This window comes from Calidris pugnax, unplaced genomic scaffold, assembly GCF_001431845.1.
Source record: "Calidris pugnax isolate Ruff unplaced genomic scaffold, ASM143184v1 scaffold197, whole genome shotgun sequence".
NCBI classification, from domain to species: Eukaryota; Metazoa; Chordata; class Aves; order Charadriiformes; family Scolopacidae; genus Calidris; species Calidris pugnax.
Genome location: NW_015090936.1, coordinates 1,396,923 through 1,412,083, shown reverse-complemented (window position 1 = coordinate 1,412,083; position 15,161 = coordinate 1,396,923). Strand labels below are relative to the sequence as shown.

General features: G+C 38.2%; 1 protein-coding gene across 1 annotated transcript in view; it reads right to left on the bottom strand.

Moving 5' to 3' along the window:
* Positions 1-2,276: 2,276 nt before the first annotated feature.
* SLC9A9 (solute carrier family 9, subfamily A (NHE9, cation proton antiporter 9), member 9) overlaps positions 2,277-15,161 on the bottom strand; it is a 204,536-nt gene continuing 191,651 nt past the window's right edge. The window contains exons 15-16 of the mRNA XM_014951813.1: positions 3,123-3,228; positions 2,277-2,606 (exon numbers count right to left, since the gene is read on the bottom strand). Coding sequence (XP_014807299.1) covers positions 2,385-2,606; positions 3,123-3,228 — 328 coding nt within the window. The 3' untranslated portion in view covers positions 2,277-2,384. The remainder of the gene's footprint in view (positions 2,607-3,122; positions 3,229-15,161) is intronic.

The window sequence follows — 15,161 nt, the reverse complement described above, 5'->3', positions numbered from 1 at the left end:
AGTAGCCCTTTAAGGCATCCAGGCAGAACAGTGTGGAGAGTATTGACTACAGACTTTTTTCTTTTTTTTTGATTAAGAGAGAATTTCAAACCCCAGAGCCCACCATTTATCACATTGCACAAGTGTGACACATTTGGACATAGACACAATAAATAAATCAGTAAAACCCATGTAGAGTGTAATGCAGGATGCATTTCAGAGTAGAATCTAAGAGCAGAGATGTTGGTGAAGAGCTTGTCATTTCCAGTTCATGTAGCAGTTGTGAAAAGCAGCTTTGCATCTTCATAATACTGCAGCAGTTTATTGATTTGCACTGTAATCTAAAGGACTGGGATCCGTGCTTTCCAAGGAGGTTAAGAAGCGTGGTGATGTGCACTCAGTACTTCTGAGGATTGAAACTGGGAACTCTGGCTACTGAAAACAGGACTGTGTTAGCACCCACCCATGGTAATACCTTCTCACTGTGTTGCCACATATTCACCTCACTGCAGTGTGTCTCTACCTGCTTATCCTGCCTCCTGTTATCTTTGCTGTCCCCTACTGCGTGCTGCAGGTTGCACAGTACCAGGCCAGAAAACCTTACCTCCTCATCCATTCTCCACTCCTCCTTGCAACCTGCTGCACATCTTTTCCCACCTCATGCAGCTAAACAAGGCAAACCAGGGAGCTGGAAATTCATTAGTTCTTCTCAGAACTTGTTATCATGCCTGAATATTATATGTTTTAAACCACATTGGGCTTAAGATCATTTGAAGTTCTTTGATTAGCATTTAGGGGAAAATAAAATGCCAGTTTAAGCTTCTGCTATTTTGTAAAAACATACAGAGCTCCAACATTTGAATTTATGCTTAAAACAGCTGTTCTAGTGCCATGTTTAACCAGAAATTAATTAGCCTGGAAAAGAATGACTGGACTTTATTTCATTTAAGTTTGTATTTCAGCTTCCGTCTGTGGTGAAATCAAGACCTATTCAGCTTTATGATCATCCATGGAGATGGCTTGATTTTTATTCTTATAGATTACAAATTTCTTGCTTGCTTGTTGTCTTTGTATATTAAGAATGACCTTATTTAAAAACTCCCCATGGTTTAGCTTTCTTAGTAGGAATGTTTTCATGCACAGCTGAAACTTCTGTGGCAAGAAAAGGCACGTGCTCTAGCAAAAGCCTGACTCTATCCCTGTGTTTTCACTGCTTAGCTGATACTTACAAAAGTTGACCTGTGCTAATTGTTGATAGTATGTGGCAGCTGGCTGCGTGTATGGCTGACCAGCTGTTTATCCAGTTATGCAGAAACAATTAGTACTCTCATAGCTAAACTCTCCTCTTGTTTTTTTGTATACCTAGCCACCACTGTCCTCATCACTAGAGTGATATTGAGCGCCCAGCATAAATAGAGACATGGACAAATTTGTCCTTGGAGCAGCTGGTCTTAATATATGGCTGTTTTGCAGAAATGTTTGCTTAGAAACAACTCATTTTCCTCAAACAATAAAAAATGAAACAGTTGACTCCTTAAATCAAAGCATGCATTTCAAATGATCTTGCAAAACAACAAAACTTTTCTCAGCATTTAAGCTTTGTGTGCTGCAAAGCTGTGATGACAAATGTCTTGTGGAATAACTGCTGTTTAAACAGTGGTCATGCCCTTTCAGTGCAGCAATAAAATGGGGTCTGTCGCTGGTTTCATAGACTTCAATGACTCCTACTATGTGTGCTCAGTTTGTGGCAGCCTGGTGCAGTCCTGCATGGACTAGGCTATAAGGTGCATTTAGACAGCCCATGTTGGGCTGGTTGTCAGGGAAAGTCTATACAGTGACATGAAGGAGCTTGATCTATTAAGACTGATGTACTGCGATGCATGTTTTAAGTATTTCTAGATCACATACTAAATGGACAAAGATTCTTCTGCTTCTTCCTTATAAATGTAATAGCTACTGGAGTAGTAGCTACCTGTTGGATCTGTTCAGGACCAGCCATATAAAAACTGCTGTAGTCATGTGAGCATGAATATGTTAGGAAGCTATTTCTCTCCTCTCCAGCTGACTAAAGATTGTAAGCAACATTCAAAGGCCTGCGCACATGTGAGGGGCATGGTATAGCCAAGCACTGAGACAACACTGTAATGGATTTACAGTGGGCTGGCAGTGCCCTGCATCTTTTAATTTAAAAACTGATGCAGTCAGAAAACCTGCAAATTGTTGTAGGTATATGGATGATAGTAAACTCTTTCCTGGCAAAGCAGACATTCAATAGTTAAAATCTAAGATTTCTTTGATTTTTTTTTTTTCTGTGCTTAGTACATTTTCTAGCCTCTTGTGTTCACATAACAGTATCTTTTACTTCTTTGTTTCAGTCATATTTCTTGTGATTAACATTCCACTGTTCATGCCAATGAATTCATCTGCGTTTGAGCTGCAGTGTGTTCAAGCTGGAGTTCGTATCCTCCTAATCCTAGGTCTCCTTCGTGAATGTCTTCCTTGCCTGTAGCCTGGGCGGAGCCTGTTCTGCCCTGTGCTGGCACTGGTATGTGAGCAGACGATTCATAGTTTTCAGTCAGTTCATCATTATTTATGATATAATCTGTGCCATCATCCTTCCGTTGATCCTGTGTTCAAACAAAGAAAAAGATCAGTGGAAGATAGACTGAGGAAGTTTTCTGTTAAAGCTTAAATGAAGAAAAAGTCTGATGCAATTCCTTTTATTTTATTTCATTATTTGCTTATTTTTTCAGCTGTTAATTTAACATCTTGATGTTGATTAAAGCAAGTAGTTGCTTACTATATTCGGCTCTTGAGCAGTGTTGAGAAATATAACCTACCCTTCAGATCTTTAAGATAATTTCAGTGCTTAAATATCATTGATGGGTAGCCAATACTTTCAGGATCTGGCTGAATTATTTAGAACATGTAAGTCATATTTGAAGCTCGTAGTATTAGTGGCTATTCTTGAAAATGTAGCACTGCACCTTCCAAGACCTCTTTTCCACAACCATGAAGAAATTGTATAATTCTTAGCCTTAAATGTAATAAGCTGTGGAAAAGGGATTTTACCAAAATGTTTCATTGAGTATGGTAGGTCTTGGATTACACCTTAGATAAAATTAACCAAGATAGGTACTTACGCCATAAGCAGTGGGGCTGGTCAGAAGCCTGGCAACAGGATTACACCATTCAGGTAATGTTGTTGTGAGAGGTGGACCGGTGTGTGTTAAAATAGGTTTTAGGTATCTGAAGTCTGTTAAAGAATATTTCCCATATAGCTATTGATACCAACATGTTTCTGTCTTAGACAAAGAAATTTCATTTTAAAGCATAAGGGAATAATCCGACCTGCCATCAGTCTTGTCTAATGTTTTTCAGTAACAACAAAAAACAACCAAAACCATCCCTTGTCCCCCTTCTTTCACGCCCTCCCCCCAAAAAAAAACCCCACTAACCAACCCCAAAACAAAAACCACCTAAAACACTTAATGCTCAAAATCTGACTTGAAGGGTACCAGAATGGCTGAAGGGGATGTGTTGTGGGATACGTCAATGCAGTAGGGGCTGGAAGAGAGGAAATGTGTAGTAGATTACCCTGTTTACTATTCTCATGTACTGTTTGCTCTAAGTGTGATCTCTTGTGCAATTTTAACAGTAAACAACTTAAGATGCAACTGTATCAGCTACTTTATGTAAGAACAGTAGTGAACATCCTCTTAAACGCATATACCAGTCTTTTGTAAAATCTGTGCATTTCTTCAATAGGCAAACTATATTTCATCAAATATTAAGTTTCTTTGTCGCTGGGAGTGTACATAAGTTTTTCTCTGTAATACTTTATTTTCAGCATTCAACACATTTGTTTTACACTTCATACATCAATGCTCCTTTATATAAAATTATGTAAATAAGTTAGGAACAGGCTTTATGCTATTGTCTCACACCTGTCTTTCCAATCTTTTCATCCAGAAGTACTTTATTGAGATAAAAGAAAAACCTGCTCATCTTGAGCAATTATATCGTCCTTGTATCTGTCAATAACAGCTCTCCCATGAGTCCCTCAAGTTGACTTATCTTCTCTGCTACTTTTACTCACAAAGTAATTTTCAGTGTTCTTTGGGAAGCAAGTCTGTCAGCTATTTTTGCTGTTAGGAAAAATTTGCTTTATTGATTGTCATCTCACTTTCTCCCCCTGCTCCTTTCTCTCGCTTTCTTACTTTTGCTCTCTGCCTCCTTGAAGAAGAAAGGAACAAATGTAAAACCAAGTAGTGATTTGAGCTTTGCAGCAATGTTGTAGAAATACTAAGTAACAGTGGGTCTTAAGGAGCCAGTGAAATAGTTAGGTTTTTCTTTCATTATTGGTTGTTTATGGTATCACTGCTTTACACACAGAGCACACATCCTTATGGTCTCAGTTACAGATTGAAAGGCTAAATAACTTGCACTGCTGTTCTCTGTACTACAGCCATGGAAGTTGTTCTATAGTATCTGGGGTGTGTGTGTATTTGTGCCTTTTTTTTTTTAATTTAAATTGCACCTGTCAGAAGATTGTGTGATTCCTTCATCCAAGGTCATATACTGAGTTAGTGTGGAAAAAAAAAATTGAGTCTACTTCAAAAAAGATTGTAGGATTGTAATATAGATTCTTATCAGAACCCTGAGGTAGGAATCTCATGAGATCAAATTTTGTAGGGAAAGTTTAGATCCTCTTGCATTTGTAAGAACAAAATCAAACAATCCTTTTCTGGTCCACTCCCAATCTTATTTGAAACCTCTGAAATGCTGAGCAGTTAAAAGCTATTATTAAAAAGCAATGAAAGCCATCAATTAGAGTTGTGTTTTCAGCACTTCAGAAAAACCTAATTAAAAGGCCAAAAATGGAAGTATGAGCCTAATTCTAGGTTTTTAATCTTTGGAAGTATCGGCTTTGTTAGTACAAACAACTTGAATTGTTTGAACTGAGTTGTCAGACCTAGCATGAAAAATACAGGCTTCTAATGGAAGTTGCATTTGATTATACGGAGTTCCATCTGTTCTTTTATTCTTTTCCAGAATAAGTAACTGAAGATGAATATTACTCTACATTTCCTCCTTAATCTGATGATTTCTGAGCTAGGCCTTACTTCTAAGCAGCCTTATAACTTCATAATGAGATTTTATACTTCTCAGGAAAAATTTGAGTCCTGTTTTCCTCTTATGCTTGTACCACATGAGACAGGAATAGAAGGTGCAATCTACTTGGCTGCCACAGTGGTCTTCAGTCTTTTGACCCACCGTCACTTTTAGCATAAACTTTTGTGTCTGGTGTGTTTAACTAGTTGCTGTGTGTGTACACTGATGTTTTTAAGTTGAGTCATGGCTTCATTTTGGGCTGTGACAGATCCTCTACGTCCCCTTCCTTTTGCAGTTGCGGTAATACATTCATTGTGCATTGTCCATGCTTCTGCTTTGAAGCCTCTTGAGATGCAGTTTAAAGTGAAGACAATTTTCTTGTGCTTGTTGTGGTGCTTCTGATTCTGTAATAAATTATTTATCTCTTTGTTCCTTATTTAACTAGTCATTATTTAGCCCACTGAAAGAACTTGTTGCACTGCCTATTTTTTATTGTTTTAATAACCTATGCCATAAATGTTTCCTCTTTATTGTTGACACAGTTGCTTTATAGCATTACAGTCATAATCACATTGTTCAGTGCAGCATGAAAGAGGAATTCTAACCCATGTGCAGTGCTGACATTTCAAAAGTATATCAGACATGGGTCTATAGCATTTCAAGGCTGGCAGAGAAGTCTTATAACACTCCAGCTGCTCTGGTTGCATCTCCAGGGAGAAATAATTTAAATAGGGTAATAGAAAAAGGTAGATTTTGCACTAAGGCTGCTTTAAAAATTGGAAGAAACTAAGTGTAAACCTCTTAGCATAACTCAGGAATTACTGCCGAACCAAATTCATGCTTGCATAATTCAAGGATAGGGGAAAGACAGTGGAGAAAACATTGTATCAGTCAACCCTCTTCTAGATTTGCATGTCAGACATCCACAGGCAGAAGAGCCCACCTGCGTGTCTCAGATTCTACACCATATGATACACTGTGTTAAAGGGCTTTATTAACACTGTAAAGGTGGTAACTTCTAAGTTGGGAAACTGAATTCAGGATGCCTGTATATGCACATGTATAGAATTTTAATCCATATACAGCACTGGCAGATTATGAAAGTAAGGCATGCTAATCAAATACCAATTTTTCCATTGATTCCCCACATCTCCAGGCTTCCACTCTCAGTTCACGTGCCCAGAAACATTTACCCTGGGTCCCCTCATTGCTGTTTGAACATCCTTTTGACCAGGCAGTTTCAGTCCTCCCTCACCACTGGCCAGGCACATTTCCTCTCCCATCCTGTCTCTCTGATACCAGGCTCAACTTCTAAATCTGTTTACTTCATCCTGATTCAGCTTCTGTCTCTTCTGAGCTTGACTCATACGATGTCCTCTTCTGTACTGCCCAGCAATAAGCAAAGAAGGCAATGCCATTGCAGATGAGGCAGTCGGCAAGTGTCTGAACAGTGTAGCCTAGAGTTGAACCCCATACAGATTGTTCACTGGGGCTGATGAGAACGAGGAATTCAAACAAGGGCTGTGGGAGGGTTCAGCATGCTCAACAGAAACAGAACCTTCAGAATTTAACTTCTGAAATTGAAGTGTGGGGGTTTTCCGTGGGTTTTTTTGTGGTGGTTTTCTTTTTTTTTTGGAAGTCTACGAATAGGGCATTTTTCAAAGTTTCACAATGTGGTTTAGTTTAGGCTGGAGTTTCAAAGAAATGGCAAAAGGTCTTTGCTCTAAGTACAGTGCATTTAAAAATAATCTCATGAGGATTTATCAGGAACAAACCCAAGGAACTGCATGATTTTTTTTTTTTTCCCCAAAACATTATGCCTGAAACAAATATCTATAGTGGAAATTTTCCTTCTATAAAGTTAGTGTTTCACAAAAATGCAGGTTGCCTGAACCAGACTTTTCACGTGAGAAGTTGCAGGCAATCTTGATGAGAAACACTATTGTAACTAACCATACTGCAGAACATTTAGGATTTTCATTATGCAGAAAATTCCGAGACTCCAAAATAGTATCAGGATGAAAAATCAAAATCTGAAAAATTCTGTTTTTCATTAAAATGACATGTTCTGTCCAAACTTTTAGAATGTTGGTAAAAATCATTATTTACCTTTTTGATAAAATGGTACTAGCATGTTCAAACAGGGAAAAATATTCTGGCTGTTTTGACTTGGATTTAAAGGAAGTTCACTTTTCTTTTGTTGGAGAAACAGAGTCCTAGTCCAACTGTGGCTCTGCTGAAAAGCATAATAGTAAGAGAGAAATAACTTGCAGTTGGGTGGGAGAACTAAAAACAACCACAAACCAATCACAACAACAAAAACCCAGAACCAAACACCCCACACCTCACTGACAATGGAGGTGATGTGGCTACAGTTGCAAATACATATGGCAGCTCCACTTAAGCTCTGTGAAGTCCTGCATTTGGCCCAGTAGGTATTTTACCTTTTGCCTCATCACATAATGAGGGCTCTGTAATTCAAGGTAACCCCATCCGCCACAAAGGTAAATATGTTCACACTATAATATTTACTAATAAAAACTCCACAGTACAGGAGTTCCTGCAACACTAGTCAAAATTACATATAGTGATTTTTCCAGAGACTATTTTCCCTTGTCAAACAGTGCTATAAATATACAATTGTTAAAAGTATGTTATTATTCTATTGCTAGGTGCTATATTTCTGCTCTAGGCGTAAGTCTGTAGAGGTAAATGTCACCCCTCCCAGAATCCATCCTTTGTGTAATGTTTTTAAGATTTCTTGAGGTTTGCAGCCTTTTATTTTGAAGTGTCCCTTTTGTGAATATTTTTATTTAAGTTTGTATTTGAAAATTAGTTATGTCATGAGTTTAATGTTACTCTTTGTTGTGTCTATGAAGAAACGTATATAAGAAAAGTATCAAAGAAAAAAAGTCACTATGTCACTTCTGTTTGTTCAATCTATTTCTGCAGGAAGGACAAATGATGTTTTGTTCCTTGGTAGGGTATGGTTTTTTTTTCTGTTATGTTTTTGAGAGATAATGATGTTAATATTAGCTATGTGATGGTGTAAAGAGCAAACATGTCCGTTTTGGTAGTGTTTGAATAGGGGCAGGCAAACCATGAAACTTTGATTATCTGGCTGGGTTCTGCACGTGGCTGACTCCTGCTACCAGCTGACTGAGATTATTTGGTTACTTGATACAGCAGCTTGTGTGCATGACTGAGCTGGTGAGGCACGGAGACATCTCCAGGTCTCAAGTGCATGCTCTGCAGATTAAAATCACCTGAAGAAGGAGAGGTTTTTTAGAGGGGTCTTTCCGCCTGACTCTTGTGAGGGAAGATGTTTTCTCATGTACTGTGGAATTTTCTTCAGAGGATGGGGAGTTGTCAGTGTAGACTGGTTGAAAAGTGCAGGGCCTGGATATATTAGATTTAACTGCAAGGATAACAGGTTTTTGAGAAGACCGTGAGATCTACAGTGATTTAACATGTAAAGATAACCTTATGTGCACTACTGAGAAAGCTGAGAAGGAATCGCTAAATGTGGCATAAATTATATTTTTAACTTATAGTTGTTACCAGTGAATTCTGCTCTAGTTCTTTGTGAATCTTCTCTTTTTATGGAATGGTTAAAAAAAAAAATTCCCAATACTGTTGTAACTTAAAATAGTAAACAACTGAGGATAAATGGAATCATAATGTAGTCCTGCAAAGTCAAATCATCAGGTCTCTTTTTTTACTTTTTAAGATTCATTTTCTCTGTCTGTCTTATGTGTGAGAGCAGGGTGAGTGGATGAAAATCAGTGGTAATAAAAACTAGTTCAATGCATCCTTACAGGAAAGTCAGTCTGACTGTCAGATTCTAGAGCCAGATGTAGTGTCAGACCCAAAGAATTAACTGTGCCTTTTATGCAGAATATGGCTGAAAACTTGCTGCTTTCAACTTTGAAACTGGAAGCATTACAGAGGTGTGGGCAAAATGGAGGGATCTTAATCAGGTCATCTTATGCATAAGTAGCTGCAGACTGAGAAGTGGCTTGTTCTCTAGTACGCACTGAGTAAAATATGTGGGATATTTGCAGACCATGGACTTCTAGTTGTGAGCTCACTGAAGTGGAGAGGAAAACTGAGATATCTTACTGGAGTTGTTTGAAGCCTATTATATTCTGAATATAACACTTCCATGCAAAGAAAAAAATCTGACACATAAATGGAGACTTGTTTATATAATTGAGTGGGTAATGCAGCTACTCTTGAAAATAGAAGGACAGGGTATGCAAAAGGATGGAATACTCATACAAGATTCAAAAGGAACATGAACAGGCAGTAATATAAGTAAAATTAACATTAGAAAGAACTTTGGCTCATGTAGCCTATGTGAGGCAGCTAAAGAGAAGGAGAAAAACCTCCCCGCCATCAGTTGTATAATAACAAGGAAATGACCCTCCATCTAACAAAAAGACTCCACAATACAACCAACTAAAAAAATGCCCCAACAGTGAGACCCATAGGAGTCACCTGTGCACACAGTGAAGAGACAAGGCTGTGTTGCACTAGTGGCATCAGCATTGATGACATGCATGTGACATGTCACAAAAATGTGTGTGATTCAAAGATGATGACATTGGAGGATTCATCTCCTCTATCTTCAGACAGTTTATAGGAGGACATTGGAAAGAAATCTAATCTACCAGTCTTTTTCATCAATAAAGAGAAGCAGCCAAATCCCAAGGCAGGTTAGTCTCATCCTGCAGTGCTGGAGTTAATTGGAATGAATTGAAACTAGGATGAGTTTCTTTCCCTTTATTGACTATAAAAGAGTCTCAACAACTAGATTAGACTTAAATGGCTAATAATTAAGTATCTAAAGTTTAGTGAAACAAATCTCACTGCAGGACATAAGAAAATAGGAACCCTAAGGTAAAATACAAGAAACCAAACATAACATCCTCCATACCAAAGAAACTGGGATGAATATGAAAGACATCTATTTTCATAATTGGGCAGTGCTATATTAAATGCATTTAGAAGGAAAAAGATAAAAATAATTGTCTGTGTAATAAATATGGCATCAAATCCAGCACCAGAAACAAAATCTTTAAAGTCATTAAGCTAGTGAAAGCCTGATTGACCATGGAATCCATAAAAAGAAACTTCATCGCAGAGAAAACCTAAAAAGATTTCCTGGCACATTTGAAGGCATAGAAAATTTCTCAGGACATTGCAAAACTGGTGTACCCATGGCTTGGCAATAGGGTTTCTTTTCCTGCAGAAAAGGAACTTATGCATATGGTATGTCTTTAGCACGATTACAAAACTGGAGATACCATTGGCACAAGTAAGCTAAATTATTGCATTAGAAAAGATGAACACTGGTGTGACCTGGCTGCATGTAGACCATTAAGGCCTTACAAAGACTCTGATGTCAGCTGCCTCAGATGAGATCACTTTCAAGCTCTTCACAGGAAGTGCATTCACTGTATAAAATGCTCCAGCTCTAGCACTGGCAGAGGGAATGAATGTAGAAGAGCAAGCAAGTTAGCAGGGATTTCTGCACTCGGTGTGGAAAATCATGTTTCATGAGAATGTCTTTGGCATCACCATCTGCCCAAGAAGTATTCCAGAAAGCAGATGTGCGAAGAATGAGGACTGGCAGCAGTTACAAGCCTTGCTAATGACAATCAAATGCCAGTGGTACCACAAATCTAATTATTTGCAAGATGCAGGGAGAGTAAACCTTAAGGATTAAATGCGATGAAGTACAAGTACAGACTGTTTTTGATCAAATGAATTATTTCAGTGGTATCACAGAGGAAGAGAGGAGTTCTGATCCAAATACAGTGAAAGCTATAAAGCTTTTAAAAATCTCTCATCAATAAATTATATTGGGTACAACAAATTTGCAGTTACTAAGATGGGTGCTCAAGATAGCAATGTTGCAGTGCATCTAACCTGGAAGAGGAGAACTTTGGGTCTAGGAGGGTTTTAGGAGGAGTGGGTAGCAAGAGACTAATGTGAACAAGGCTTTCCAAACAAGATAGGCATCACTCTGTTCAAACTAAAACACTATGGTAAAAGCAGGGCAATAAAATGGCTGCTAGAACTTTGTATGCAACAGCTGGAGTAATAGCCTTGCTATGGCCCTCTGGTGACATGGATTGAGAGCTAAAGCCAGTGCACCAAAATTATACTGAAATAGGAATATATTTATTTGGCATATTTTCAGAAAGTCAGATCAGATATTTCATCATTACGTAGATGTAGCTGCACAATAACAGTTAAAATAGTTCACAGATCTGTGGAGAGTCTTTTTGACAAATCTCCAGTTTCTGCATTGCCAAGATTCAGTGGATGCTCTCACAGTTAAAAAGGTACAGCTTGAAAGGGAAACATGATCCCCTATGAGAAAATCCTGTAAAGAACTTATTTTCTTGCACAATTTTGTTGAAAGATGAGCTATGGATGTGGAGGAAGGCTTGAAGGAATAATGAGTCTTATTTTCTGATGCTTGCTTGTGTTTGTAAAAACTCTAACAAACCCAGAAACAATAGTGATAATTCACTGTGTCTTTTAGAAAAAAATAAGATGATCTGTATAAAAATAACAGAATCTCTCTTCCTCTATCAGAAGACTGTGGAATAAAGAGTAAATAAGGAGATGGGTGTTGTGCCAGAAGGGAAGAGAACAGTAGCTCCAAAGAAAATTAAAATTTTGAAAAAGTTTTTTGAGGACTAGTTGGTACGGTAGTGAAGATAGACCAGAGCTATTCTTTTGCCCCAGTGCGAGTGTACAAACAGTTGTGATCAGGGATGTGTGTATCCCTATAGAACATAAAAGCAGAGCACCAAGGCGACCTGTGCTGGGTGAAGCCAATGGCAAAGCTGACAGCAGTAGGATAACATATAATATATTAATAAAATTATATTATAGTTTATCTGTACAGCTGTGAGAAACCATACTAATTCCAGATATGGGAGTAGATTCAAAACCTGTGTGACAAGATCAGGAGTTAGTTTAGAACTTCAGTGGAGGACTGTTTTACTCAGTAATGTGGTGTACTTCTGGCCTGTTAGGTAATGAGTAAGAAGCACTGGGAGGGAATTAAAGAAAGCAGTCTTTTAATCTCCCTGTGCTGAGCTGAGCCGAGCCGAGCCGCTGAAAGCAGGATAGCCTTTCTAAAGCCTTGTTAATAGAAAGCTTGTTTAGTTTACTATATCCTCTGAGAATCTCTAGTCCTGTGAGCAGATTGGTCCAAAGATTATGTCTTCAGATTGTCCAGCAGCTTTTTCCAATGTGTAACCCATGTTATGTGCACAATTAGCTAGCTGCATGAAGTTGGAAGTCTCTAATAGGTTTGTGAAGAAAGCACATAAAGAAGTGGAGGGCTCAGTGTCAAGGAAGGGAAGATGTACTGCACAGGAATAGGTTCCGCTGCAATACAAAGAAAGCAGTCTTCTGGCAAGCTAGATCTTTGCTTTTGTAAAGATATTTTAAAACAGGGAAAGACCAGTTTGAAAACCCTCATGATATAATGTTCCCTAAGAGGTATGCAAATTTCAGTGCAAAGAACAATTGAGGATAATGAATTATCCTAGGGAAAAAAAAAATAAATAATTGGACAAGGATAATAGCAGCTTTTTTACTGCTAAAAGTGAATGAAATGTGAGGTATTTATCCTACGATTACAATTTAAATTTCTAAATAGGTAAAACAGTTATTTTGTTTAGGGAGAGTGGTAGATTAGAATAATAGCACAGAAGATATATATTACAAGATATCAACCTGCCTTTTGATCAGCAGAGAAACTTATAAAATATAAAACAGAAATAGGGAAAACTAGCACTAGATTTCCAGTTGGGATAGTTCATCTCACTGCTCCTATCACCGTACTAGTCTGGAGTGCAATAACCAAACTCTTATTATCTGTCTTTGCACAAAAGGCTTTCTTTTGAGCCTGTGAATGGTAGAGAAATGTATGTTCTGTGAGGACAGTGTGCTGTGATGGAGAAAGGTTGAGACACATGGGGCAGGCAGTGTGTGTGTATGTGTGGTGGGAACAAGGTAGATTTTTGCAAGTGTGACAAGTGACTTCTATGGTTTGGTTAGAAATATAGTTGGGTGAAGGTGGAAAAGATTATTTTTTTAAGATTATTTTTGCTAGAGTGAAGATTTGAAGATATAGTTTTGCAAAGCTATGGTAGTCCAGATAAGAAGCTGCAATGACTATTTCTAAGCCTTTCTTCTGTTTTACTCCATTTTTAAAGGAATATGGGGACTTAATGAACTTAAAGGGCACTCACTTTCAGGCAAAAAGAAAGATGTCTGATTTTACAGCAGCTACTCAAGGCATGGCAATCATTGCCTGAAGAAATCATGGAGCCTGTGATAAAGGGAAGTGAAATATGACACACTAACACAAGTACAGCTGCATGAGCCAAGGCAACAGACTGTAGGCCTCTGGGAGGGGTGAGGGAATCCCCCTCCTTTTTTTTTTTTTTTTCTGTACAACCCACAAGATGTAATTGGAGAGTTTTATTTCTTCCATCTGCTGCTGGAACATCAGCATAATGGTAAATAATGGATGTGCCACAGTGTGAGGAAATCTGTGCCCTTGTAATGCTGTCATTGCTGTGTTTGGATAAGGTATAAAATGCTTTTGTATTTTTTTAATGGATTATTTTTGACGTGTTATTAGAGATGTTGCAGGTATTAGTGAGGCCTCAATTTGAGAGAGGTTAAGGCAGTATCTTAAAGCTTGCCTACCTCATGTCTGACAGTTCATTATGTTTCCAGTAAAAGATTCTGGAAACAGATAATGAAAAATATTTTTGTTATAATTTGGAATCATTCCCTTCTATTTATTGGCGCAATACACTGTGCACATGTACCAATGCTGGCACTGACCCAAATACAAGCAATAATAGAGGTGGGGAAAAGTACAGTGCAGCATGAATGAGCATGAGGTTTTCTCATTCTCTGTGTTTCATTACAGATGGAGAGGTCAGCTATTGGGGTTTCAGTCATGAGTTGCTCATAATACAAAAGCCAGCCATACTGTGCATGAGCAAGTGTAGCTGTTCCATGAATGTGATTTGGTTAAGAAACACATTCATTGAGATCACTGCTTTTCTTTTCCTTTCTCATCTCTGACAACTCCTGCACTCAACTTCTAATCTAGATCTGATTTCAAAACTGCCACTCAGATTTCACTCTAATGGCTTGTTTCCAAATACCTTCAGATTTTAATTGACTTAGACCAAGATTTGTATTCAGAAGTCTAACTCTGTGCTGATTAATGCTCAGTTTATTTCCTTTTTTCCCCACAGCTATTTTTCCCCACCATAAAACTAATGTAGTCACTTTGCTTATCTTTTGTTTGTTTGTTTTTGCACAGGTATGTCCTGTTTTGATTCAGTGAACTTTAAAATTATTGTTTGGTTGTTGATGACAGTTTGGTTGGATTGACAGCATTTGGATAGCTAAGCCCGTTGATCTGTTTTACTCTCTTAAAAGAGCATAGGAAGGAATTTGGTCACTTGAAGGCACTTGACTAAATTCTTCTAAAAATTTGTTGCAAGCAGATGGGACCTATTTTCAGCACTGCAGTAAAGTCTCTCCAGCATGTTTACATAGCTCTGCTGTGGAAAGGAGGTAAAGCATGGTCCTTTCTTCTCTGGAAAGACCCTTCTCTGGAGCTTCAGCTTTTAGGATTTATGTTAGCAGCCTTGCTTGCCTTGGTTTCTGGGAATGTCTATGACTAAGACCTGGCAGATATCAAAGTGACTTCTAAGCCTGTGAGAGGAGCATGGCTAGCCTGGCACCTTCCAGTCTTCTGCAGTGGTATGGCTAGACTAATTTGGTAACAACCAGACCACTCTAGTGTAGAGGACAGAAGATCAAGCAAAGAACTGAAATCTTCTCTGGACTTGTGTTTCTTAAAGTGTAAAAGAGCTTTGAGCAGCAGCAGGTGTGGCATGCCTCCTGCTTGCTATATGAGCTAAGGCAATGGACCAGGCTTGTTGTGTGTGAACTGCAAGAGTCCTGTAAGGTGTTTGGAAGTGAAAATCTGAATACAATATATGTTA